The sequence below is a fragment of the Oncorhynchus masou genome, chromosome 9, assembly GCF_036934945.1.
Source record: "Oncorhynchus masou masou isolate Uvic2021 chromosome 9, UVic_Omas_1.1, whole genome shotgun sequence".
NCBI lineage: Eukaryota > Metazoa > Chordata > Actinopteri > Salmoniformes > Salmonidae > Oncorhynchus > Oncorhynchus masou.
In genome coordinates this window covers 87949431-87977028 of record NC_088220.1, presented here as the reverse complement: position 1 = coordinate 87977028, position 27598 = coordinate 87949431, and the positions used below count along the sequence as shown (strand labels likewise).

General features: G+C 49.6%; 1 protein-coding gene across 12 annotated transcripts in view; it reads left to right on the top strand.

Moving 5' to 3' along the window:
• Positions 1-337: 337 nt before the first annotated feature.
• aplp2 (amyloid beta (A4) precursor-like protein 2) overlaps positions 338-27598 on the top strand; it is a 174177-nt gene continuing 146916 nt past the window's right edge. For 5 of the 12 annotated variants that reach the window (XM_064975364.1, XM_064975376.1, XM_064975367.1 and 2 more), the window contains exon 1: positions 340-620. In XM_064975364.1, the coding sequence (XP_064831436.1) occupies positions 549-620 (72 nt within the window). In that variant the 5' untranslated portion in view covers positions 340-548. Of the gene's footprint in view, positions 621-27598 lie in introns of all 12 variants that reach the window. The other 7 variants (XM_064975374.1, XM_064975372.1, XM_064975370.1 and 4 more) reach the window with 3 other exon arrangements.

Below are 27598 nucleotides of genomic sequence, written 5' to 3'. Positions count from 1 at the left end.
AAAGAAAGCTCTGCTGTTGGATCAGCTTTATGTCGGCCCTAACCGTGTGTGTGCACCGTTTGTCACCGTTATACTGCAATTCATGTATTGTTTGGTGTTGTGTTGAGGCTCTGCCCCCCACCACACACCAAAATGTACATGCTAAAATCGCCATTGTATGTAACAATACAAAATCCTTTAGGCCCATATCAACAGCCGTATCATATGTACATAAAGCCTAATCTAATGACTTCACATCCGGTAGGACTCTCGCCAGACGCCTGGCGGCGCACTGTGTTCTATAACGTTCGACCGGAGGGGGGGGGGGAATCTGGAGAAAGAGAGAAGAGGCAGGACGAACACTCCCTCCCTCCCTATCCCACTCATTAGTGTGCTACATTTCGCTGACGATCTCCGGGCAAACAAGCGGCGCAGGACTAGTTTCGCTCATCAGAAGAGATTTCTATATCATTCCGGGACATTTTTTCGTCTCCTTGTTAATCGTGGAATTGATCCTGTCGACTTTAAGAGGACAATTTGACTGATCTCGGCGCAGATCAGTTAAGAAGATGGTTCGAGTCTCCGCAATATCGGTCCTTATTTTGGGCATCGTAGTTCCAGGGTTGGCCGGCTATATTGAGGTAGGAATGTAGTCCGGAATCGGACACGCATTGTATTCCTGTTGTCTTTCTTGTTTAACTTGGAATCACGGAGGGGGAAGCTCACGGGATTACTGCGTACTCCCCTGTAACCCATACACTGCCTATATGTTCAACTACAGACTCCAGCCTCTTATGGCTTTGTAACATTCTGCGTTTCTGCTACATTCTCCTACCATTTTGTATTATTGGGCTGATACATTGTATTATTAGGTTGATACATGAACCGATTTTCTTGTCATTTGTCTTGTCAATAATTCGCACTGTGGCTTTTCGACATGGACTGTGTTTTTAAAAAAAAACGTTTTTTATTTATCGGAAGCTTCTTACAATATACTGAATCAATCGTCCTTGTATCGCCAGTGTGTCGTTTTAAAATCGCTTGTGTATCGCCTACTGTGTTAATTGTGGTAATGTGCGCTAGCACTGTTAAAGCCAATTCATGCTTACTCTGGCAATGCTTGCTGGAGGCTCCGTACAGAGGGTGTGACGCAATTGCGGAGGCTTACAGAGGCCAAATCAAGCTACATACCGCATAGCTGTGCGCCTCCCAAATGTTGTAACAATGTGGAGGGCTCAATATCAGTGGCGTGTATTCATGGATGCCAATGGTAGCCAGGCTCCCCCAAAAAATTGACCAAGGAAAAAAAAATACACAAAATAATTTAATATTTTCTCTGTGTTTTCATAAATGTGCTTCAAATCCCAAGAGGCTTAATGTGTCTCGAATGCAAGGGAGGCCAGCGAGCATATAGCCTCCCATTATTAAAAAATAAATAGTTGTGAATAGTCCTGGCACACCAAAAAAAAGTATCAAGGGAAGCCAGTTGGAATTTGGCTTCAGACCAATCAAATCACAAGCCAAATGTCACTATTGACAGAAAATAACTTTTGTTGCATCTCATTGTGTTGTTGCCCTCCGGAGGCAAGCTAGATAAAATCGTCCCTTTTCCTAAGTTAGCCATGGATGGAGATAGGTATTTGCACTTACTTAATTCTCTGTACAAAGCCAATGATTTTATTAGGGCTATTCTGATTCAACCATAAATGTTTTCATTGTGTCCCTGGCCTGAGATAATTGAAATTCAATATGTAGCTAGATGTAGTATGCTAACGTTAACTAGCTAACGTTAACTAGCTGGCCTGGAAGTTAGGCTAGCGAGCGAAAATTTTAGCCAGGTAGCCTAGGACAACAACAAACGAACTGTGTACAACATGTTTAGGCAACATGAAAGAGGAGGATGGCATTTCTCTACAAGTAGGGTGAGTCAACATGTTTCTTTCTACACAGACACACAACCAGCCATGTCATATTTAACGTTGATTGGACTAAAGGTTTTTGGCATCTAAGTTGTCCTGTATTAGACTAAGCCGAGGTGATTTAGATGTTGAAGTGGTGCTGTAACAAGGAGCTCCTGTTTTCTCCGTGGTTATAAATCATTAGTAGTCAGAAAATGTGGGAAACATTAACTTGCGAAACCACCCTGTAGGTCATATAACTGTTTTGTTTCATGCCAAATGCTTTGTGGACTCCACCGGACAGATGTTGCTCTCTGGTTTTGTGATGAAACGAAGGTTGACTTGATTCTCCCACTGTGTCTTCTTATTATCTCTGTCTTTTTTTCTCACGGTGTCGAGGCGTATCAACTAACGGGTTACAGAGTAAACAAGTATCACAAGACTGGTTGTACTACTGCTTTTAATTATATCGGTTGGTTTCCATGGTGATTTTTACCCACGCATTGCTACTGCTCTGTAGAGCTCCGCATTGACATGATTGGTAGGTGGCAGTGGGTGATCCTGTATAAACACAAACTCACTTCCTTGACAACTTCCTTTGACAACAGCTCTGCTCCTGCTCCACGATGGGAAGGATGAAGTCTTCCTTCTGCAGAGGCCGTAACGCAGTATGGCCACTGCAATTAATGGATTGACCATGCAGCGCCTTTTTTAAAGGAAATTTATGCTTGATCTGTGTTTTGATAAGGCTATCAGAACAAGTTTTTTTTTTGTGAACATCTTTATGATACCTTGTGAAGGGATTTCAATGAGTTTGAACTGTTGGATTGTGATCTGTGAGGTATTGGGGATGGATGTGGTCAAAGGAAGGTAAACCGCTGAGGATAGAAGAAGGACGCCAGATTGGATTCAACAAATCTGATCTGACAAACTGGATTAAAAAAATAAATACATCTGTCATGATTGTTTTGTAACAGGCCCACAATGTGGTTACTAAAATCCGAAGTGGATATATTTATATATTTGGCTGTTTTCTCTGCATAGCATTTTAGAAGTTGTCCCCATTTTCAGGTTTAGAAAAAGTAAATGCTAAATGCTAACTCTTTGTATACACACTGTTAGCATAGTTAGCATACAGAAGTCATTGGTGGTAGTCCAAGTAGTTTTGTTAACAGTAATGCAGTTGATTTGATGACTGTGACCTGAACATTTTATTAGAGTTGACATTCATGCAGCATTATCCTCTGATTTTAACCTCAACATATAAACAGCCTAAATGCTAATTCTGCTGGGGTGGAAATGGGGAGGTTTTAGGATGGAGCTGTAAACTAATTGTTTACTTCGTGCTATCTTGGCTGAGCCCCGACGTCAAACACCAGGAAACGGACGCCAACATCTCAGAAAAGGTTTTTTTTTTTTTTCATTCAGCCAGTTGCTTGTAATGAGCTGGATGGCTTTAGAGACGAGCCCGTTATCACTATGCGTGGTACTTAGAGACGAGCCCGTTATCACTATGCGTGGTACTTAGAGACGAGCCCGTTATCACTATGCGTGGTACGGTGCGGACCAATTGCGTGTAACCGCTGCCCGACGCAAAAGAAGTATGAACTCTCTGACCTCTACGGAAGCCGCATCGCCGTTAAATACTGTACGTTCACTGCAGATGTCGGGTTGACCATGCGGATCCCTTTAGAATGTGGTTCGGAGATGAAAGGAAAGGCGTCTTCACAGCCACGGTTTGATCTATGTGATCCGGAGGCTCCATACTGAGGGCGTGACGCAATTCTGGGGGCTTAACGGAGGCCAAATCAATCTCCTTACGTTATTGCCGTGCGCCTCCCACTTTCCTTTAACAAAGAGTGTTCCTTATAGCTCTGCGTTGACGTGATTGGTTGACGGTAGGTGAGGGTGGTACATCCTGTAATAAACACAAACTCTCTTTCTTGACAACAGCTTTGCTCCACCAAGCGCAAGCAGTATGAATGCCCTGAGGCCGCATCGCAGTAAACATTGTACGGCCAACGCAGATGCCAGGAATGCCCATGAATTGGCTTTAAGACACGAAGGAGCCAGCGAGAGAGCAATGGCTCAGAGAATGTACCTCAATCCGGGGACGAGTCTTGAGTTGTACTCCATAATGGCTGCTGTGGTAGTGTGTTGCTTCTGCTAGCTAGAATGAGGACGAAAACGGCAGTTTGCACGACTGCTAGTTTAAGGTAATCTTCTCAGTGCAACAGTTGGGGAAATGGGACAGTTTGGAGTGCAACCGATTTATCATTACTGGATTGAGGTACGTTTCCCCGGGCCACAGCTCTCTCGCTGGCTCCACGGTGTCTTAAAATACACAGGAAAGCCCGTCTGACCCGAGTGCAGCTGTAAGCAGTCCTATCTGCCTATCTACCGGCTAAGCCAGGGTCAGAGTGGGACTGGCCTGGACGCAACGTGCTTCTAGAGTCTTCCCGTCAGTATAACAACACAATGATCATTCATTTGATCTCAGACCTCATCGACCATCATGTGTTTCTCACAAGGAGAAAAAGCAGGGCATCAAGAACCGACTGGTTTTGAGAGTCTGGTACTATATAATTGTAACAGGTAACTGCCAAATATAAAGGAAACACTTGAGTAAATGAGGGATATAAAGTATATTGAAACCGGATGTTTCCACACTGGTGTTGTTCCAGAGTTAATGAAGTAATTAATATCCCAACATGAATAAAATGCTGGACAGGCCATTTATTATTATTATTTAGGCTACCATGGCTGGCTAGGATGACAACGTCCACAGGGAACAAGTGGTCGCTGAGTGGTTTGATGAGTATGAAAACGTTGCGAACCCTATGCCAACCCTATGCCATGGGCGTCACCAGATTTACACGCAATTGCACACTTGTGGGAGATTGTGGATTCGGCGTCTGAGACAGCGTTTTGTCACCACCGTCCTCCATCATCATCATCATCATCATCAAAACGCCAAATAATGGAAATTCTAGTGGAAGAATGGTGTCACATCCCTCCAATTTAAATTCCATAATCACTGTCACATGCCTCCAATTTAAATTCCAGAATCATGGTGGCCCGACGGCCTATGAAAACTCTTGTTGGTGTACCGTTCTTAGTTTGGCAGTTACCTGTAAAACAATCCTTTTTTACAATGACATTAAGCCAATTCACTCTGGAAAGAAATCATGCTTTTATATTGGCCTACCTTGTATCTTTCTGGAGTAGGTCTAGTTAGCCAGAGACTGTACAGAAATAGAATCTACCTTTATTTGTCTGGAGTAGGTCTAGGTTAGCCAGAGACTGTACAGAAATAGAATCTACCTTTATTTGTCTGGAGTAGGTCTAGTTAGCCAGAGACTGTACAGAAATAGAATCTACCTTTATTTGTCTGGAGTAGGTCTAGTTAGCCAGAGACTGTACAGAAATAGAATCTACCTTTATTTGTCTGGAGTAGGTCTAGGTTAGCCAGAGACTGTACAGAAATAGAATCTACCTTTATTTGTCTGGAGTAGGTCTAGTTAGCCAGAGACTGTACAGAAATAGAATCTACCTTTATTTGTCTGGAGTAGGTCTAGGTTAGCCAGAGACTGTACAGAAATAGAATCTACCTTTATTTGTCTGGAGTAGGTCTAGGTTAGCCAGAGACTGTACAGAAATAGAATCTACCTTTATTTGTCTGGAGTAGGTCTAGGTTAGCCAGAGACTGTACAGAATGAGAACCATGTACTGATCAGAAGAGAAACATTTCACCTGTCTGGCCTCGTGCTGCATTGGACAGAACAAGCCCAGATGACCTTCTGGTTCTGCTCCTAGTTGTGTGTGTGTGTGTGATGCTTTTGTTCCTTACAGACAAAGGTGTGTCTGTGTGTTATATCAGTGTGCTATATCAGGCTTGGGTTATGATGAGATAAAGATGTATTGAATTCTCAGAGCAAAGTCAACAAGCCAGGCACTATACGACTGACTGATCCAGCTATGCACAACATGCTGCTGGTGCTACACTGGGAAGACTTTGGGTATCACAGGGCCAGGCTTGGGAAGACTTTGGGTATCACAGGGCCAGGCTTGGGAAGGCTTTGGGTATCACAGGGCCTGGCTTGGGAAGGCTTTGGGTATCACAGGGCCAGGCTTGGGAAGGCTTTGGGTATCACAGGGCCAGGCTTGGGAAGGCTTTGGGTATCACAGGGCCAGGCTTGGGAAGGCTTTGGGTATCACAGGGCCAGGCTTGGGAAGGCTTTGGGTATCACAGGGCCAGGCTTGGGAAGGCTTTGGGGTATCACAGGGCCGGGCTTGGGAAGGCTTTGGGGTATCACAGGGCCGGGCTTGGGAAGGCTTTGGGGTATCACAGGGCCGGGCTTGGGAAGGCTTTGGGGTATCACAGGGCCGGGCTTGGGAAGACTTTGGGTATCACAGGGCCGGGCTTGGGTAGGCTTTGGGTATCACAGGGCCGGGCTTGGGAAGGCTTTGGGTATCACAGGGCCGGGCTTGGGAAGGCTTTTGGTATCACAGGGCCGGGCTTGGGGAGGCTTTGGGTATCACAGGGCCGGGCTTGGGGAGGCTTTGGGTATCACAGGGCCGGGCTTGGGAAGGCTTTGGGTATCACAGGGCCAGGCTTGGGAAGGCTTTGGGTATCACAGGGCCAGGCTTGGGAAGGCTTTGGGTATCACAGGGCCAGGCTTGGGGAGGCTTTTGGTATCACAGGGCCAGGCTTGGGGAGGCTTTTGGTATCACAGGGCCAGGCTTGGGGAGGCTTTGGGTATCACAGGGCCAGGCTTGGGAAGGCTTTGCGACAGTGTGTCTCCTGGTACTTGTTGTGTAGGCTACAAGCTGTTATCTGGGAGGAAATGGGGGGCGCGGGCAAGTGGACTGCTATTGGGAATTATTTAACCAAAACATCTATACTGCTGCACTCTGGGTGATAAGCCTATCCATTTGAATGGTTATGAATGAATGTATTTTTGTATCTTTTTACATTTTTATTGAACATAAAGGCTGGTCAATATTTAGTATTCTGTTCCTTGGGTTGATTTTTAATGGAATAGTGACTGTCGTATGGTTAAGTTAGACCTTGGTGTCATAACTTCCTCCTGATCTTTTAGAGGGCCCCGCGCCGGACTAATCATTTATGTTGATTGGTGATAAGCATACGTCAAGCTTCCCTGTGGGGCTTTTTTTGGAAACTGTGACGTCATCGGGATCTGTTTGTTTTACTTTCTGTTAGCAAGCAGACACATGGCTTCTTTTATGTTTTTCATGATTACACGTAGCTGTCCTTCAGGTCACGGCCTAAAATACATGACTTCATATGGACAGAACATTAGATTTTGTAGCTTAGGCTACCGAATCTATGAAAATACACTCGTGCGGAAATATTTGGATCTGGTGAAAGGGAGACATTTTGGTAATTTCAATTAAAACATATACTCTTTCACATGACAATAACTTTTTTTTTTTTTTTTTTTTTTTTTTTTTAAGAGACACAAAGTGCAGATCAATTGTTTAGTCCACCCCAGCATCCGTAATGATTTAGACTGGGGGCGTAATGATTTAGACTGGTGGGGGTAATGATTTAGACTGGGGGCGTAATGATTTAGACTGGTGGGGGTAATGATTTAGACTGGGGGCGTAATGATTTAGACTGGGGGCGTAATGATTTAGACTGGTGGGGGTAATGATTTAGACTGGGGGCGTAATGATTTAGACTGGTGGGGGTAATGATTTAGACTGGGGGCGTAATGATTTAGACTGGTGGGGGTAATGATTTAGACTGGTGGGGGTAATGATTTAGACTGGGGGCGTAATGATTTAGACTGGTGGGGGTAATGATTTAGACTGGTGGGGGTAATGATTTAGACTGGTGGGGGTAATGATTTAGACTGGGGGCGTAATGATTTAGACTGGTGGGGGTAATGATTTAGACTGGTTTTACCCTGCTGGTAATTTCTCTGTACTTTCCTTGTTCCTCTTTCACTTCCATAGTCTGTTCCTGTTTAGTTACAGAAGCACTATGCCTCCTCCACTTCTGCTGTTACACTGTGCATTCCAGATGTCACCCTACGGGGGCCGCGGGTCAACGGTAGTGCCCTACGGGGGCCGCGGGTCAACGGTAGTGCTCTATCGGGGGGGCCGCGGGTCAACGGTAGTGCCCTATCTGGGGGCCGCGGGTCAACGGTAGTGCCCTATCGGGGGGCCGCGGGTCGACGGTAGTGCCCTATCGGGGGGGCCGCGGGTCGACGGTAGTGCCCTATCGGGGGGGCCGCGGGTCGACGGTAGTGCCCTATCGGGGGGGCCGCGGGTCGACGGTAGTGCCCTATCGGGGGGGGCCGCGGGTCGACGGTAGTGCCCTATCGGGGGGCCGCGGGTCGACGGTAGTGCCCTATTGGAGGGGGTCGCGGGTCGACGGTAGTGCCCTATCGGAGGGGGGGCCGCGGGTCGACGGTAGTGCCCTATCGGAGGGGGGGTCGCGGGTCGACGGTAGTGCCCTATCGGAGGGGGGGTCGCGGGCCCCCGCGATGGAGAGTCGGGGCCCCCTGCCCCCCCGCGAGGTTGAGTCGGGGGGCCGCGTGTCAACGGTAGTGCCCTATCGGGGGGGTGAGTCGGGGCCCCCCGAGGTTGAGTCCCCCCCACAAATGAGTGTTTAATTTAGTAAATACTTTAACTGAAGAAAAATGAATAACATTTAATTTAAAGAGCAACATTAAAATAACAGTAATGTGGTTATATACAGGGTGTTACGGTACAGAGTCAATGTGGAGGCTATATACAGGGTGTTACGGTACAGAGTCAATGTGGAGGCTATATACAGGGTGTTACGGTACAGAGTCAATGTGGAGGCTATATACAGGGGGTACCAGTACAGAGTCAATGTGGAGGCTATATACAAGGTATTACGGTACAGAGTCAATGTGGAGGTTATATACAGGGGGTACCGGTACAGAGTCAATGTGGAGGCTATATACAGGGGGTACCGGTACAGAGTCAATGTGGAGGCTATATACAGGGGGTACCGGTACAGAGTCAATGTGGAGGCTATATACAGGGGGTACCGGTACAGAGTCAATGTGGAGGTTATATACAGGGGGTACCGGTACATAGTCAATGTGGAGGCTATATACAAGGTATTACGGTACAGAGTCAATGTGGAGGTTATATACAGGGGGTACCGGTACAGAGTCAATGTGGAGGCTATATACAGGGGGTACCGGTACAGAGTCAATGTGGAGGCTATATACAGGGGGTACCAGTACAGAGTCATCATTTCACTGTTGTATTCAGCATTTCACTGTAAGGTCTACTACACCTGTTGTATTCAGCATTTCACTGTGAGGTCTACTACACCTGTTGTATTCAGCATTTCACTGTGAGGTCTACTACACCTGTTGTATTCAGCATTTCACTGTGAGGTCTACTACACCTGTTGTATTCAGCATTTCACTGTGAGGTCTACCTACACCTGTTGTATTCAGCATTTCACTGTGAGGTCTACCTACACCTGTTGTATTCAGCATTTCACTGTGAGGTCTACCTACACCTGTTGTATTCAGCATTTCACTGTGAGGTCTACCTACACCTGTTGTATTCAGCATTTCACTGTGAGGTCTACTACACCTGTTGTATTCAGCATTTCACTGTAAGGTCTACTACACCTGTTGTATTCAGCATTTCACTGTAAGGTCTACTACACCTGTTGTATTCGGCGCATGTGACCTAAAGATTTTGATTTGAGTAGCATTTTCATGTAGGTGTTGCTTTTGTCCAGGTAGGAAAGGGCATGGAGATTGCATCATCTGTGGACCTGTTGGGGAGGTATGCAAATTGGAGTGGCCCTTGGGTTCTGGGATGGTGGTGTTGAGCCATAACCAGCCATGTCATGTCTACAGATGTGAGTGCTACGGGTCGGTAGTCATTTAGGCAGGTTACCTTGTTGGTCTTGGGCACAGAGAATATGGTGGTCTGCTTGAAACATGTTGGTATTACAGACTCCGTCAGGGACCAGTTGAAAATGTCATAGTGAAGACACTTGCCAGTTGGTCAGCGCATGCTCAGAGTGCACATCCTGGTAATCAGTCTGGCCTTGTGAATGTTGACCTGTTTAAAGGTCTTACTCTCATCGGCTACAGCTAGCGCGATCACACAATCGTCTGGGATATCTCGAAGCGAGCATAGATATAATTTAGCTTGTCCGGTAGGCTCGTGTCACTGCTCAGCTCATGGCTGTACTTCCCTTTGTAGTCTGTAATAGTTTGCAATCCCTGCCACATCCGACGAACATCAGAGCCGGTGTGGTACAATTCGATCTTAGTCCTGTATTGACACTTTGCCTGTTTGATGGTTCGAGGGCATAGCGTTTTCTTTTAATAAGCGTCCGGGTCAGAGTCCTGCTCCTTGAAATCCTTTAGCTCAGTGGAGCTGTTGCCTGTTATCCATGGCTTCTGGTTGTGATATGTACGTACGGTCGCTGTGGGGACGTCATCATCGATGCACATTTTGATGAAATCAATGACTGATGTGGTGTACTCCTCAATGCCATCGGAAGAATCCCGGAACATGTTCCAGTCTGTGGTAGCAAAACAGTCCTGCAGTTTAGCATCTGCGTCATCTGACCACTTCCCTTTTGAGCGAGTCACTGGTACTTCCTGTTTTAGTTTTTGCTTGTAAGCAGGAATCAGGAGGATAGAATTATGGTCAGATTTGCCAAATGGAGGGCGAGAGAGAGCTTTGTACTTGTCTCTGTGTGGACTAAAGAATGTTGAGTGTTTTTCCCCCCCCGTCTCCATCTCCTTGCAGTACATGTAACATGCTGGTAGAAATTAGGTTAAACTGATTTGTTCCCCTGTGTTTAAGTCCCCACTAGGAGCGCCGCCTCTGGGTGAACATTTTCTTGTTTGCTGATGGCCTTATACAGTCTTATGGTCTTACGGTCTTACAGTCTTAGTGCCAGCATCAGTTTGTGGTGGTAAATAGACAGCTACCATTTGCTTCCATTTTGAGTTGTGTGACCTTGGCCTGTCAGTGTATTTTCTGTTTACCAAAGGCTTCAAATTCTGATTTAAAGCATTGAGGGAGGAGGAAGCAGGGAGGAGGAAGCAGGGAGGAGGAAGCAGGGAGGAGGAAGCAGGGAGGAGGAACCAGGGAGGAGGAACCAGGGAGGAGGAACCAGGGAGGAGGAAGCAGGGAGGATGAAGCAGGGAGGAAGGAGGAGGGAGGAAGAAAGAAGCAAGCAGGGAGGAGGGAGGAAGGAAGAAGGGAGGAAGAAGCAGGGAGGAGGAGGGAGGAAGAAGCAGGGAGGAGGGAGGAAGAAGCAGGGAGGAGGGAGGAAGAAGCAGGGAGGAGGGAGGAAGAAGCAGGGAGGAAGGAGGAGGGAGGAGGAAGAAGCAGGGAGGAAGAAGCTTGTTCAATCAGTGTAATGGAAAACAGGCCTCAGTCTTCATACTGTAAACAAAAACAGGGTAGCCTTTCCATTTTTTCTTTGCCCTGGAAACATATCTTCACAGCCCTGGGAACATATCTTCACAGCCCTGGGAACATGTCGTCACAGCCCTGGGAACATGTCGTCACAGCCCTGGGAACATGTCGTCACAGCCCCGGGAACATGTCGTCACAGCCCCGGGAACATATCGTCACAGCCCCGGGAACATGTCGTCACAGCCCCGGGAACATGTCGTCACAGCCCCGGGAACATGTCGTCACAGCCCTGGGAACATATCGTCACAGCCCCGGGAACATGTCGTCACAGCCCCGGGAACATATCGTCACAGCCCCGGGAACATGTCGTCACAGCCCCGGGAACATGTCGTCACAGCCCCGGGAACATGTCGTCACAGCCCCGGGAACATGTCGTCACAGCCCCGGGAACATGTCGTCACAGCCCCGGGAACATGTCGTCACAGCCCCGGGAACATGTCGTCACAGCCCCGGGAACATGTCGTCACAGCTCTGGTCTTTGTAGCTCTGGTCTTCTCCTTATCAAGGTGTGTTTGTGTGTCCCAGTTGGCAGCAGAGTACATTGTAGGGCTTAATGAGGTCTCTCTGTGTCCTGCTAAACGACCCGATGGTCTGGGGGAGAGACTGTCGGTGTCATATGGAGGTGAGGGGCTGGACAGAGATGTGGAGGGAGAGATCGAGGGAGATGGAGACAGATGCAGGGTGGATGGACAGAGATGTGGAGGGAGAGATCGAGGGAGATGGAGACAGATGCAGGGTGGATGGACAGAGCAATGGAGGGAGAGACCGAGGGAGATGGAGACAGATGCAGGGTGGATGGACAGAGCAATGGAGGGAGAGACCGAGGGTGATGGAGACAGATGCAGGGTGGATGGACAGAGCAGTGGAGGGAGAGACCGAGGGTGATGGAGACAGATGCAGGGACAGAGCAATGAAGGGAGAAACCGAGGGAGATGGAGACAGATGCAGGGTGGATGGACAGACAGGGGGAAGATGGATGGCGGTAGAGGGAGACAGGATAAATGGGGATGATGCACTACCCTATGGACCCTGGTCAGAAGTAGTGCACTATATAGGGAATAGGGTGCCTTTTGGGATGGAGTTTCATTCTGCTGGAATAGAACACTAAGTCACTAAGAATCTGTCCTGAGGCTGGGGAGGTTTCTGATTGGATTAGAACTGTGCTGGGGAGGTTTCTGATTGGATTAGAACTGTGCTGGGGAGGTTTCTGATTGGATTAGAATTGAGGCTGGAGAGGTTTCTGATTGGATTAGAACTGTGCTGGGGAGGTTTCTGATTGGATTAGAACTGTGCTGGGGAGGTTTCTGATTGGATTAGAACTGTGCTGGGGAGGTTTCTGATTGGATTAGAACTGTGCTGGGGAGGTTTCTGATTGGATTAGAACTGTGCTGGGGAGTCGGGCTGCTCTTCACAGACGCACATATTTCCACACTCCCCGCTAGTGCAAACATGCATCAGAACAGTAACTGCGTCATCGCTCTCAGAGACATGTAAGGGTGTGTCACAGCACAGAACCAACTGATACTGTATGTTAATATGGTAACAGGTTCTGTTCTAACTAACCAAACCATTCAGAGGTCTGTCTGTCTGTCTGTCTGTCTGTCTGCCTGCCTGCCTGCCTGCCTGCCTGTCTCTGTCTGTCTGTCTGTCTGCCTGTCTGCCTGTCTGTCTGTCTCTTCTCAGTGAGATGGGGTGAAGGGAGGAGGAATGAGAGTTGAAGTTGCTGCGCTCTTGACTGAACTCTATGTAGCCTAGGTCTCCACCTTGAGCTGCACAACAAGAAGCTCCCTCCCCCACTGTAATGTTCTGTTGCCCCGTCAGGCCCACTAATGTTCTGTTGCCCTGTCAGGCCCACTGTAATGTTCTGTTGCCCCGTCAGGCCCACTGTAATGTTCTGTTGCCCCGTCAGGCCCACTGTAATGTTCTGTTGCCCTGTCAGGCCCACTGTAATGTTCCCCGTCAGGCCCACTGTAATGTTCTGTTGCCCCGTCAGGCCCACTGTAATGTTCTGTTGCCCCGTCAGGCCCACTGTAATGTTCTGTTGCCCCGTCAGGCCCACTGTAATGTTGCCCCGTCAGGCCCACTGTAATGTTGCCCCGTCAGGCCCACTGTAATGTTCTGTTGCCCCGTCAGGCCCACTGTAATGTTCTGTTGCCCCGTCAGGCCCACTGTAATGTTCTGTTGCCCCGTCAGGCCCACTGTAATGTTCTGTTGCCCTGTCAGGCCCACTGTAATGTTGCCCCGTCAGGCCCACTGTAATGTTCCCCGTCAGGCCCACTTTAATGTTCTGTTGCCCTGTCAGGCCCACTGTAATGTTGCCCCGTCAGGCCCACTGTAATGTTCTGTTGCCCTGTCAGGCCCACTGTAATGTTGCCCCGTCAGGCCCACTGTAATGTTCTGTTGCCCTGTCAAGCCCACTGTAATGTTCTGTTGCCCTGTCAGGCCCACTGTAATGTTGCCCCGTCAGGCCCACTGTAATGTTCTGTTGCCCTGTCAGGCCCACTGTAATGTTGCCCTGTCAGGCCCACTGTAATGTTGCCCCGTCAGGCCCACTGTAATGTTCTGTTGCCCTGTCAGGCCCACTGTAATGTTCTGTTGCCCTGTCAGGCCCACTGTAATGTTGCCCCGTCAGGCCCACTGTAATGTTCTGTTGCCCTGTCAGGCCCACTGTAATGTTGCCCTGTCAGGCCCACTGTAATGTTCTGTTGCCCTGTCAGGCCCACTGTAATGTTCTGTTGCCCCGTCAGGCCCACTGTAATGTTCTGTTGCCCCGTCAGGCCCACTGTAATGTTCTGTTTCCCCGTCAGGCCCACTGTAATGTTCTGTTGCCCCGTCAGGCCCACTGTAATGTTCTGTTGCCCCGTCAGGCCCACTGTAATGTTCTGTTGCCCTGTCAGGCCCACTGTAATGTTGCCCCGTCAGGCCCACTGTAATGTTCTGTTGCCCTGTAAAGCCCACTGTAATGTTCTGTTGCCCTGTCAGGCGCACTGTAATGTTCTGTTGCCCCGTCAGGCCCACTGTAATGTTCTGTTGCCCCGTCAGGCCCACTGTAATGTTCTGTTGCCCGTCAGGCCCACTGTAATGTTCTGTTTCCCCGTCAGGCCCACTGTAATGTTCTGTTGCCCCGTCAGGCCCACTGTAATGTTCTGTTGCCCCGTCAGGCCCACTGTAATGTTCTGTTGCCCTGTCAGGCCCACTGTAATGTTGCCCGTCAGGCCCACTGTAATGTTCTGTTGCCCTGTAAAGCCCACTGTAATGTTCTGTTGCCCTGTCAGGCCCACTGTAATGTTCTGTTGCCCCGTCAGGCCCACTGTAATGTTCTGTTGCCCCGTCAGGCCCACTGTAATGTTCTGTTGCCCCGTCAGGCCCACTGTAATGTTCTGTTGCCCTGTCAGGCCCACTGTAATGTTGCCCCGTCAGGCCCACTGTAATGTTCTGTTGCCCCGTCAGGCCCACTGTAATGTTGCCCCGTCAGGCCCACTGTAATGTTCTGTTTCCCCGTCAGGCCCACTGTAATGTTCTGTTTCCCCGTCAGGCCCACTGTAATGTTCTGTTTCCCCGTCAGGCCCACTGTAATGTTCTGTTTCCCCGTCAGGCCCACTGTAATGTTCTGTTTCCCCGTCAGGCCCACTGTAATGTTCTGTTGCCCCGTCAGGCCCACTGTAATGTTCTGTTGCCCCGTCAGGCCCACTGTAATGTTCTGTTTCCCCGTCAGGCCCACTGTAATGTTCTGTTTCCCCGTCAGGCCCACTGTAATGTTCTGTTGCCCCGTCAGGCCCACTGTAATGTTCTGTTGCCCCGTCAGGCCCACTGTAATGTTCTGTTGCCCCGTCAGGCCCACTGTAATGTTCTGTTGCCCCGTCAGGCCCACTGTAATGTTCTGTTGCCCCGTCAGGCCCACTGTAATGTTCTGTTGCCCCGTCAGGCCCACTGTAATGTTCTGTTGCCCGTCAGGCCCACTGTAATGTTCTGTTGCCCCGTCAGGCCCACTGTAATGTTCTGTTGCCCCGTCAGGCCCACTGTAATGTTCTGTTGCCCCGTCAGGCCCACTGTAATGTTCTGTTGCCCCGTCAGGCCCACTGTAATGTTCTGTTGCCCCGTCAGGCCCACTGTAATGTTCTGTGCTTTAACAGTCTGGAGGCTCAGTGGCTGTGAAATGAGACTAACTATAGCAGGATTGGTTGGTCCTAATTTAACAGGAGCAGGATTGGTTGGTCCTCATTTAACAGGAGCAGGATTGGTTGGTCCTAATTTAACAGGAGCAGGATTGGTTGGTCCTAATTTAACAGGAGCAGGATTGGTTGGTCCTAATTTAACAGGAGCAGGATTGGTTGGTCCTAATTTAACAGGAGCAGGATTGGTTGGTCCTAATTTAACAGGAGCAGGATTGGTTGGTCCTAATTTAACAGGAGCAGGATTGGTTGGTCCTAATTTAACAGGAGCAGGATTGGTTGGTCCTAATTTAACAGGAGCAGGATTGGTTGGTCCTAATTTAACAGGAGCAGGATTGGTTGGTCCTAATTTAACAGGAGCAGGATTGGTTGGTCCTAATTTAACAGGAGCAGGATTGGTTGGTCCTAATTTAACAGGAGCAGGATTGGTTGGTCCTAATTTAACAGGAGCAGGATTGGTTGGTCCTAATTTAACAGGAGCAGGATTGGTTGGTCCTAATTTAACAGGAGCAGGATTGGTTGGTCCTAATTTAACAGGAGCAGGATTGGTTGGTCCTAATTTAACAGGAGCAGGATTGGTTGGTCCTAATTTAACAGGAGCAGGATTGGTTGGTCCTAATTTAACAGGAGCAGGATTGGTTGGTCCTAATTTAACAGGAGCAGGATTGGTTGGTCCTAATTTAACAGGAGCAGGATTGGTTGGTCCTAATTTAACAGGAGCAGGATTGGTTGGTCCTAATTTAACAGGAGCAGGATTGGTTGGTCCTAATTTAACAGGAGCAGGATTGGTTGGTCCTAATTTAACAGGAGCAGGATTGGTTGGTCCTAATTTAACAGGAGCAGGATTGGTTGGTCCTAATTTAACAGGAGCAGGATTGGTTGGTCCTAATTTAACAGGAGCAGGATTGGTTGGTCCTAATTTAACAGGAGCAGGATTGGTTGGTCCTAATTTAACAGGAGCAGGATTGGTTGGTCCTAATTTAACAGGAGCAGGATTGGTTGGTCCTAATTTAACAGGAGCAGGATTGGTTGGTCCTAATTTAACAGGAGCAGGATTGGTTGGTCCTAATTTAACAGGAGCAGGATTGGTCGGTCCTAATTTAACAGGAGCAGGATTGGTCGGTCCTAATTTAACAGGAGCAGGATTGGTCGGTCCTAATTTAACAGGAGCAGGATTGGTCGGTCCTAATTTAACAGGAGCAGGATTGGTTGGTGTGGGAATTCCTTTGTTGGTTTGAGGTGCTCAGGAATGCACAACCCAAAGTGCTCCCTTTCTCCCTCCCTGCAGGGTATAGTTACACTGAGGTCATGTCCCCTGTATATCTGCCTCATCCTGGTGTTCAGAGGTGGCGTCTGTTTGTTTCTGGAACCGGTAATACACATTGTAAGAATGGTGTCGCAAAATTAGGTAAAAATTATCTTACTATCCTTCCCCTCTTACTGAATAAATCCCCGTCGTTAACCCTCTCTCTCTCTCTCTCTCTCTCTCTCTCTCTCTCTCTCTCTCTCTCTCTCTCTGTCTCTGTCTCTGTCTCTGTGTCTCTCTCTCTCTCTCTCTCCCCCGTCCCACCTCGCCTGTCACCCCCCATCCCACCTCGCCTGTCTCTCTCTCTAACACAGTCTGCTCCGTACCGCTCTGCTCATCTCTGCCCCATACCGCTCTGCTCCTCTCTGCTCCGTACCGCTCTGCTCCTCTCTGCCCCGTACCGCTCTGCTCCTCTCTGCCCCGTACCGCTCTGCTCCTCTCTGCCCCGTACCGCTCTGCTCCTCTCTGCCCTGTACCGCTCTGCTCCTCTCTGCCCTGTACCGCTCTGCTCCTCTCTGCTCCGTACCGCTCTGCTCCTCTCTGCTCCGTACCGCTCTGCTCCTCTCTGCTCCGTACCGCTCTGCCCCGTACCGCTCTGCCTCGTACCGCTCTGCCTCGTACCGCTCTGCCCCGTACCGCTCTGCCCCGTACCGCTCTGCCCCGTACCGCTCTGCCCCGTATCGCTCTGCTCCTCTCTGCTCTGCCCCGTACCGCTCTGCTCCTCTAGGTTCTGCTCCGTACCGCTCTGCTCCGTACCGCTCTGCTCCTCTCTGCTCTGCTCCTCTCTGCTCTGCCCCGTACTGCTCTGCTCCGTATCGCTCTGCTCCTCTCTGCTCTGCCCCGTATCGCTCTGCTCCTCTCTGCTCTGCTCCGTACCACTCTGCTCCGTACCGCTCTGCTCCTCTCTGCTCTGCTCCTCTCTGCTCTGCCCCGTACCGCTCTGCTCTGCCCCGTACCGCTCTGCTCTGCCCCGTACCGCTCTGCTCTGCCCCGTACCGCTCTGCTCTGCCCCGTACCGCTCTGCTCTGCCCCGTACCGCTCTGCTCTGCCCCGTACCGCTCTGCTCTGCCCCGTACCGCTCTGCTCTGCCCCGTACCGCTCTGCTCTGCTCCGTACCGCTCTGCTCTGCCCCGTACCGCTCTGCTCTGCTCCGTACCGCTCTGCTCCTCTCTGCTCTGCTCCGTACCGCTCTGCTCCTCTCTGCTCTGCTCCGTACCGCTCTGCTCTGCTCCTCTCTGCTCTACTCCGTACAGCTCTGCTCCGCCCCGCTTTGTACCTTTCTGCTCTGTTCCGTACAGCTCTGGTCCTCGCCGCTCTGCTCTGTACCTTTCTGCTCTGCTCCATACAGCTCTGCTCCGTACCGCTCTGGTCCTCGCCGCTCTGCTCCGTACTTTTCTGCTCTGCTCCATACAGCTCTGCTCCATACCGCTCCGCTCTTCTCCGGCTCCATTAAGTCAGTCCGGCTCTCTGATTGATCTATCTCTGAGTGCTGCTGCTGCACCAAAACAGACCTGAGAATATATGCAGAGACGAGGAATCCGAGATCTGTTTAAAGTGTGTGCTGTGCTCCGCAGGGCGTTGGTTATTGCTTTCCCTCCCTGTATTTACAGGCTTCACTGCACCAGCTAATGTCGGAGAAACACATCATGACTGGATCAGGGCTGTTATCCCTTTTCATTGAACCCATCCTCTACTGTTCTAGTCATCTGGCCTCTCCTGGTTGAACCCATCCTCTACTGTTCTAGTCATCTGGCCTCTCCTCGTTGAACCCATCCTTTACTGATCTTGCCATCTGGCCTTTCCTGGTTGAACCCATCCTTTACTGTTCTAGTCATCTGGCCTCTCCTGGTTGAACCCATCCTTTACTGTTCTAGTCATCTGGCCTCTCCTGGTTGAACCCATCCTTTACTGTTCTAGTCATCTGGCCTCTCCTGGTTGAACCCATCCTTTACTGTTCTAGTCATCTGGCCTCTCCTGGTTGAACCCATCCTTTACTGTTCTAGTCATCTGGCCTCTCCTGGTTGAACCCATCCTTTACTGTTCTAGTCATCTGGCCTCTCCTGGTTGAACCCATCCTTTACTGTTCTAGTCATCTGGCCTCTCCTGGTTGAACCCATCCTTTACTGTTCTAGTCATCTGGCCTCTCCTGGTTGAACCCATCCTTTACTGTTCTAGTCATCTGGCCTCTCCTGGTTGAACCCATCCTTTACTGTTCTAGCCATCTGGCCTCTCCTGGTTGAACCCATCCTTTACTGTTCTAGCCATCTGGCCTCTCCTGGTTGAACCCATCCTTTACTGTTCTAGCCATCTGGCCTCTCCTGGTTGAACCCATCCTTTACTGTTCTAGTCATCTGGCCTCTCCTGGTTGAACCCATCCTTTACTGTTCTAGTCATCTGGCCTCTCCTGGTTGAACCCATCCTCTACTGTTCTAGTCATCTGGCCTCTCCTGGTTGAACCCATCCTTTACTGTTCTAGTCATCTGGCCTCTCCTGGTTGAACCCATCCTTTACTGTTCTAGTCATCTGGCCTCTCCTGGTTGAACCCATCCTTTACTGTTCTAGTCATCTGGCCTCTCCTGGTTGAACCCATCCTTTACTGTTCTAGTCATCTGGCCTCTCCTCGTTGAACCCATCCTCTACTGTTCTAGTCATCTGGCCTCTCCTCGTTGAACCCATCCTTTACTGTTCTAGTCATCTGGCCTCTCCTCGTTGAACCCATCCTTTACTGTTCTAGTCATCTGGCCTCTCCTCGTTGAACCCATCCTCTACTGTTCTAGTCATCTGGCCTCTCCTCGTTGAACCCATCCTTTACTGTTCTAGCCATCTGGCCTCTCCTGGTTGAACCCATCCTTTACTGTTCTAGTCATCTGGCCTCTCCTGGTTGAACCCATCCTTTACTGTTCTAGTCATCTGGCCTCTCCTGGTTGAACCCATCCTCTACTGTTCTAGTCATCTGGCCTCTCCTGGTTGAACCCATCCTCTACTGTTCTAGTCATCTGGCCTCTCCTGGTTGAACCCATCCTCTACTGTTCTAGTCATTCTTGCCTCTCCTGGTTGAACCCATCCTCTACTGTTCTAGTCATCTGGCCTCTCCTGGTTGACTGGATGCTCCTGTTAGACAACAGACATTTTCAAACATCTCCTCGGTCCCGGAGAACCTCGTTACGGCTACCTGTGGCCCGGTCGCGGAGAACCTCGTCACGGCTCCATGTGGCCAGGTACCGGAGAACCTCGTCACGGCTCCATGTGGCCAGGTACCGGAGAACCTCGTCACGGCTCCATGTGGCCAGCTCCCGGAGAACCTCGTCACGGCTACAAGCTCTGTGTTTCTGCTCTGGTTGAACAGTAGTGATTTGAGACTAGCGAAAAGGGTTTGTTTGACTTGGCTGTTATTTTCCTGGGAGCTACAATGTTATCAGTGCAGTGTGGGCCCAGGCAGGGAAGCAGTGTGGCCCAGGCAGGGAAGCAGTGTGGCCCAGGCAGGGAAGCAGTGTGGCCCAGGCAGGGATAGCGGCGTGGCCCAGGCAGGGATAGCGGCGTGGCCCAGGCAGGGATAGCAGTGTGTGTGCTATCTGTTCTGCTGTACTGATCAACAATGCACACTACCTTCGCTAACTGCCAGGGGAAACGCTGTGGATCGTTAGTTAACCACCTTCACTCACATCCCTTCCACCCCCTCTCTCTCTGTCTCTCTCTCTGTCTCTCTCTCTGTCTCTCTCTCTGTCTCTCTCTCTGTCTCTCTCTCTCTCTGTCTCTGTGTCTCTCTCTCTGTCTCTCTCTCTGTCTCTCTCTGTCTCTGTGTCTCTCTCTCTGTGTCTCTCTCTCTGTGTCTCTCTCTCTGTCTCTCTCTCTGTCTCTCTCTGTCTCTCTCTCTGTCTCTCTCTCTCTCTCTCTCTCTCTCTGTCTCTCGCTCTGTGTGAGTTATCTTTTCTCTCAAGAGAATCAGGAGATTGAGTGGAGGGCTGTAATGAAGGTTAGACACTATGCCACACTGAAGGAGAAGAAGGGGGAGCTTGAGAGAAAAGACATGCTGACGCAATGCACAGCAGAGGTACAAGCTCGCTGTCTTTGTGTGTGTGCTCTCTCTCAGGGAGATAGAGAACACAACACACAGTCCCTCACACACAATCTCCCTGAGAGAGCGCACCAACTCCCTGTCCTCTCCTGACTCTCCCCTCTCTGCATTTCTCCTCCTCCACTTCTGCTGTGTGCTTGTTTTCCCAAAAAGGTTTTATGCAAATAACACTGCACACACAGTGGCCCTGTTACACACAGTGGCCCTGTTACACACAGTGGCCCTGTTACACACACACACACAGTGGCCCTGTTACACACACACACACACACACACACACACACACACAGTGGCCCTGTTACACACACAGTGGCCCTGTTACACACACTGTAGCCCTGTGACGTGCACGGTGGCCCTGTGACGCATTTGTTGACTTCTGTAACCGTAAAAGCCTTGGTTTCATGCATGTTAACATTAGAAGCCTCCTCCCTAAGTTTGTTTTATTCACTGCTTTAGCACACTCTGCCAACACTGATGTTCTAGCCGTGTCTGAATCCTGGCTTAGGAAGTCCACCAAAAACCCATTTCCATCCCTAACTATAACATTTTCTGACAATATAGAACTGCCAAAGGGGGCGGAGTTAGCCTGCAGAGTTCTGTCTTACTATTCAGGTCTGTGCCCAAACAATTTGAGCTTCAACTATTAAAAATGAACTTTTCCAGAAACAAGTCTCTTCCTGTTGCTACTTGCTGTAGACCACCCTCTGCCCCCAGCTGTGCTCTGGACACCGTGTGTGAATTGATTGCCCCCCATCTATCTTCAGAGCTTGTGCTGCTAGGTGACCTAAACTGGGACATGCTTAACATCCCGGCCGTCCTACAATCTAAGTTAGATGCCCTCAATCTCTCACAAATTATCAATGAACCCACCAGGTATAACCCCAAATCCGTAAACACGGGCACCCTCATAGATACCATCCTAACCAACTTGCCCTCTAAATACACCTCTGCTGTCTTCAACCAGGATCTCAGCGATCACTGCCTCATTGCTTGCGTCTGTAATGGGTCAGCAGTCAAACGACCACCCCTCATCACTGTCAAACACTCCTTAAAACACTTCACCGAGCAGGCCTTTCTAATCAACCTGGCCTGGGAGGATATTGACCTCATTCTGTCAGTAGAAGATTCCTGGTTATTCTTTAAAAGTGCTTTCCTCACAATCTTAAAATTTGAACCAGGAACAGATAAAGCCCGTGGTTTACTCCAGACCTGACAGCCCTTGACCAACACAAAACATCCTGTGGTGTTCTGCATTAGTATCAAATAGCCCCCACGCACATTTTCAGGGAAGTTAGGAACTATTATACACAGGGAGTTAGAAAAAGCTGGCCTTTGCTTTCCTAACAGGAATTTGCATCCTGCAGCACAAACTCCCCAAAATTCTGGGACACTAAAGTCCATGGAGAATAAGAGCACCTCCTTCTGGGACACTAAAGTCCATGGTGAATAAGAGCACCTCCTCCCAGCTGCCCACTGCACTGAGGATAGGAAACACTGTCACCACTGATAAATCCACGATAATTGAGCATTTTAAGAAGCGTTTTTCTACGGCTGGCCATGCTTTCCTCCTGGCTACCCCTACCCCGGTCAACAGCCCTGCACCCCCCACAGAAACTTGAGCAAGCCTCACCCATTTCTCCTTCACCCAAATCCAGATAGCTGATGTTCTGAAAGAGTTTACTGAAAAATCTGGACCCCTACAAATCACAGGACTAGACAATCTGGACCCTCTCTTTCTAAAATTATCTGCCGATATTGTTGCAACCCCTATTACTAGCCTGTTCAACCTCTCTTTGGTATTGTCTGAGATCCCCAAAGATTGGGAAGCTGCCACGGTCATCCCCCTCTTCAAAGGGGAGACACTCTTGATCCAAACTGCTAGAAACCTATATCCACCCTATCCTGCCTTTCTACGGTCTTCGAAAGCCAAGTTAACAAAAAGATTACATTTACATTTAAGTCATTTAGCAGACGCTCTTATCCAGAGCGACTTACAAATTGGTGAATTCACCTTCTGACATCCAGTGGAACAGCCACTTTACAATAGTGCATCTAAATCATTTAAGGGGGGGTGAGAAGGATTACTTATCCTATCCTAGGTATTCCTTGAAGAGGTGGGGTTTCAGGTGTCTCCCGAAGGTGGTGATTGACTCCGCTGTCCTGGCGTCGTGAGGGAGTTTGTTCCACCATTGGGTGGCCAGAGCAGCGAACAGTTTTGACTGGGCTGAGCGGGAACTGTACTTCCTCAGTGGTAGGGAGGCGAGCAGGCCAGAGGTGGATGAACGCAGTGCCCTTGTTTGGGTGTAGGGCCTGATCAGAGCCTGGAGGTACTGCGGTGCCGTTCCCCTCACAGCTCCGTAGGCAAGCACCATGGTCTTGTAGCGGATGCGAGCTTCAACTGGAAGCCAGTGGAGAGAGCGGAGGAGCGGGGTGACGTGAGAGAACTTGGGAAGGTTGAACACCAGACGGGCTGCGGCGTTCTGGATGAGTTGTAGGGGTTTAATGGCACAGGCAGGGAGCCCAGCCAACAGCGAGTTGCAGTAATCCAGACGGGAGATGACAAGTGCCTGGATTAGGACCTGCGCCGCTTCCTGTGTGAGGCAGGGTCGTACTCTGCGGATGTTGTAGAGCATGAACCTACAGGAACGGGCCACCGCCATGATGTTAGTTGAGAACGACAGGGTGTTGTCCAGGATCACGCCAAGGTTCTTAGCGCTCTGGGAGGAGGACACAATGGAGTTGTCAACCCGTGATGGCGAGATCATGGAACGGGCAGTCCTTCCCCGGGAGGAAGAGCAGCTCCGTCTTGCCGAGGTTCAGCTTGAGGTGGTGATCCGTCATCCACACTGATATGTCTGCCAGACATGCAGAGATGCGATTTGCCACCTGGTCATCAGAAGGGGAAAGGAGAAGATTAATTGTGTGTCGTCTGCATAGCAATGATAGGAGAGACCATGTGAGGTTATGACAGAGCCAAGTGACTTGGTGTATAGCGAGAATAGGAGAGGGCCTAGAACAGAGCCCTGGGGACACCAGTGGTGAGAGCGCGTGGCGAGGAGACAGATTCTCGCCACGCCACCTGGTAGGAGCGACCTGTCAGGTAGGACGCAATCCAAGCGTGGGCCGCGCCGGAGATGCCCAACTCGGAGAGGGTGGAGAGGAGGATCTGATGGTTCACAGTATCGAAGGCAGCCGATAGGTCTAGAAGGATGAGAGCAGAGGAGAGAGAGTTAGCTTTAGCAGTGCGGAGCGCCTCCGTGATACAGAGAAGAGCAGTCTCAGTTGAATGACTAGTCTTGAAACCTGACTGATTTGGATCAAGAAGGTCATTCTGAGAGAGATAGCGGGAGAGCTGGCCAAGGACGGCACGTTCAAGAGTTTTGGAGAGAAAAGAAAGAAGGGATACTGGTCTGTAGTTGTTGACATCGGAGGGATCGAGTGTAGGTTTTTTCAGAAGGGGTGCAACTCTCGCTCTCTTGAAGACGGAAGGGACGTAGCCAGCGGTCAGGGATGAGTTGATGAGCGAGGTGAGGTAAGGGAGAAGGTCTCCGGAAATGGTCTGGAGAAGAGAGGAGGGGATAGGGTCAAGCGGGCAGGAGGATTCAGGAGGGAGGAGAAGGTGGCAAAGAGCTTCCTAGGGTTAGAGGCAGATGCTTGGAATTTAGAGTGGAAGAAAGTGGCTTTAGCAGCAGAGACAGAGGAGGAAAATGTAGAGAGGAGGGAGTGAAAGGATGCCAGGTCCGCAGGGAGGCGAGTTTTCCTCCATTTCCGCTCGGCTGCCCGGAGCTCTGTTCTGTGAGCTCGCAATGAGTCGTCGAGCCACGGAGCGGGAGGGGAGGACCGAGCCGGCCTGGAGGATAGGGGACATAGAGAGTCAAAGGATGCAGAAAGGGAAGAGAGGAGGGTTGAGGAGGCAGAATCAGGAGATAGGTTGGAGAAGGTATGAGCAGAGGGAAGAGATGATAGAATGGAAGAGGAGAGAGTAGCGGGGGAGAGAGAGCGAAGGTTGGGACGGCGCGATACCATCCGAGTAGGGGCAGTGTGGGAAGTGTTGGATGAGAGCGAGAGGGAAAAGGATACAAGGTAGTGGTCGGAGACTTGGAGGGGAGTTGCAATGAGGTTAGTGGAAGAACAGCATCTAGTAAAGATGAGGTCGAGCGTATTGCCTGCCTTGTGAGTAGGGGGGGAAGGTGAGAGGGTGAGGTCAAAAGAGGAGAGGAGTGGAAAGAAGGAGGCAGAGAGGAATGAGTCAAAGGTAGACGTGGGAATGAGTCAAAGGTAGACGTGGGGAGGTTAAAGTCGCCCAGGACTGTGAGAGGTGAGCCGTCCTCAGGAAAGGAGCTTATCAAGGCATCAAGCTCATTGATGAACTCTCCGAGGGAACCTGGAGGGCGATAAATGATAAGGATGTTAAGCTTGAAAGGGCTGGTAACTGTGACAGCATGGAATTCAAAGGAGGCGATAGACAGATGGGTAAGGGGAGAAAGAGAGAATGACCACTTGGGAGAGATGAGGATCCCGGTGCCACCACCCCGCTGACCAGAAGCTCTCGGGGTGTGCGAGAACACGTGGGCGGACGAAGAGAGAGCAGTAGGAGTAGCAGTGTTATCTGTGGTGATCCATGTTTCCGTCAGTGCCAAGAAGTCGAGTGACTGGAGGGAGGCATAGGCTGAGATGAACTCTGCCTTGTTGGCCGCAGATCGGCAGTTCCAGAGGCTACCGGAGACCTGGAACTCCACGTGGGTCGTGCGCGCTGGGACCACCAGATTAGGGTGGCCGCGGCCACGCGGTGTGGAGCGTTTGTATGGTCTGTGCAGAGAGGAGAGAACAGGGATAGATAGACACATAGTTGACAGGCTACAGAAGAGGCTACGCTAATGCAAAGGAGATTGGAATGACAAGTGGACTTCACGTCTTGAATGTTCAGAAAGTTAAGCTTACGTAGCAAGAATCTTATTGACTAAAATGATTGAAATGATACAGTACTGCTGGAGTAGGCTAGCTGGCAGTGGCTGCGTTGTTGACACTACACTAATCAAGTCGTTCCGTCGAGTGTAATAGTTTCTACAGTGCTGCTATTCGGGGGCTAGCTGGCTAGCTAGCAGTGTTGATTACGTTACGTTACGTTACGTTAAAAGAACGACAATAGCTGGCTAGCTAACCTAGAAAATCGCTCTAGACTACACAATTGTCTTAGATACAAAGACGGCTATGTAGCTAGCTAGCTACGATCAAACAAATCAAACCGTTGGACTGTAATGAAGTGAAATGAAAATGTGATACTACCTGTGGAGGGAAGCGGAATGTTGACCGGGTTGTTGAAGTTCAATTCGGTAGACGTTGGCTAGCTGTTGGCTAGCTAGCTAGCAGTATCTCCTACGTTAAGGACGACAAATAGCTGGCTAGCTAACCTCGGTAAATTAAGATAATCACTCTAAGTCTACACACTCTAAACTACACAATTATCTTGGATACGAAGACAGCAAAGACAACTATGTAGCTAGCTAACACTACACTAATCGAGTCGTTCAGTTGAGTGTAATAGTTTCTACAGTGCTGGTGGACGGTGGACGTTAGCTAGCTGCTTAGCTAGCTGCTAGCTGCTGGGCAGATAGCAGTGTAGACTACGTTAGGACGACGAAATACGATAATTACGCAATTATCTTTGATACAAAGACGGCTATGTAGCTAGCTAAGAAGAAATTGCTAAGATTAGACAAATCAAACCGTTGTACTATAATGAAATGTAATGAAAATGTAATGAAAAGTTATACTACCTGCGGACCGAGGTGTAGATGCGACCGCTCGCTCCAACCCGGAACCGGATACCGACTATTTCGAATCCCACCGTACCTTCTCCGCAATGCAATCTGGTTTCCGAGCTGGTCATGAGTGCACCTCAGCCACGCTCAAGGTCCTAAACGATATCATAACCTCCATCGATAAGAGACAATACTGTGCAGCCGTATTCATCGACCTGGCCAAGGCTTTCGACTCTGTCAATCACCACATTCTTATCGGCAGGCTCAACAGCCTTGGTTTCTCTAATGATTGCCTCTCCTAGTTCAGTAACTACTTCTCTGATAGAGTTCAGTGTGTCAAATCGGAGGGCCTGTTGTCCGGGCCTCTGGCAGTCTCTATGGGAGTGCCACAGGGTTCAATTCTTGGACCGACTCTCTTCTCTGTATACAACAATAATGTCGCTCTTACTGCTGGTGATTCTCTGATCCACCTCTACGCAGACGACACCATTCTGTATACTTCTGGCCATTCTTTGGACACTGTGTTAACAAATCTCCAGACGAGCTTCAATGCCATACAACTGTCTTTCTGTGGCCTACAACTGCTCTTAAATGCAAGTAAAACTAAATGCCTGCTCTTCAACCGATCGCTTCCAGCTCCTGCCCGCCTCGCTGGTCACCCTCAAAGCCAACACCTCCTTTGGCCATCTTTCCGTCCAGTTCTCTGCTGCCAATGACTGGAACGAATTGCAAAAATCACTGAAGCTGGAGACTCATATCTCCCTCTCTAGCTTTAAGCAGCAACAGTCAGAGCAGATCACTCTAACTGTACATAGCCCATCTATAAATAGCCCATCCAACTACCTCATCCCCATACTGTTATTTTTATTAATTGTTTTGCTCCTTTGCACCCCAGTATCTCTACTTGCACATTCATCCTCTGCACATCTACCACTCCA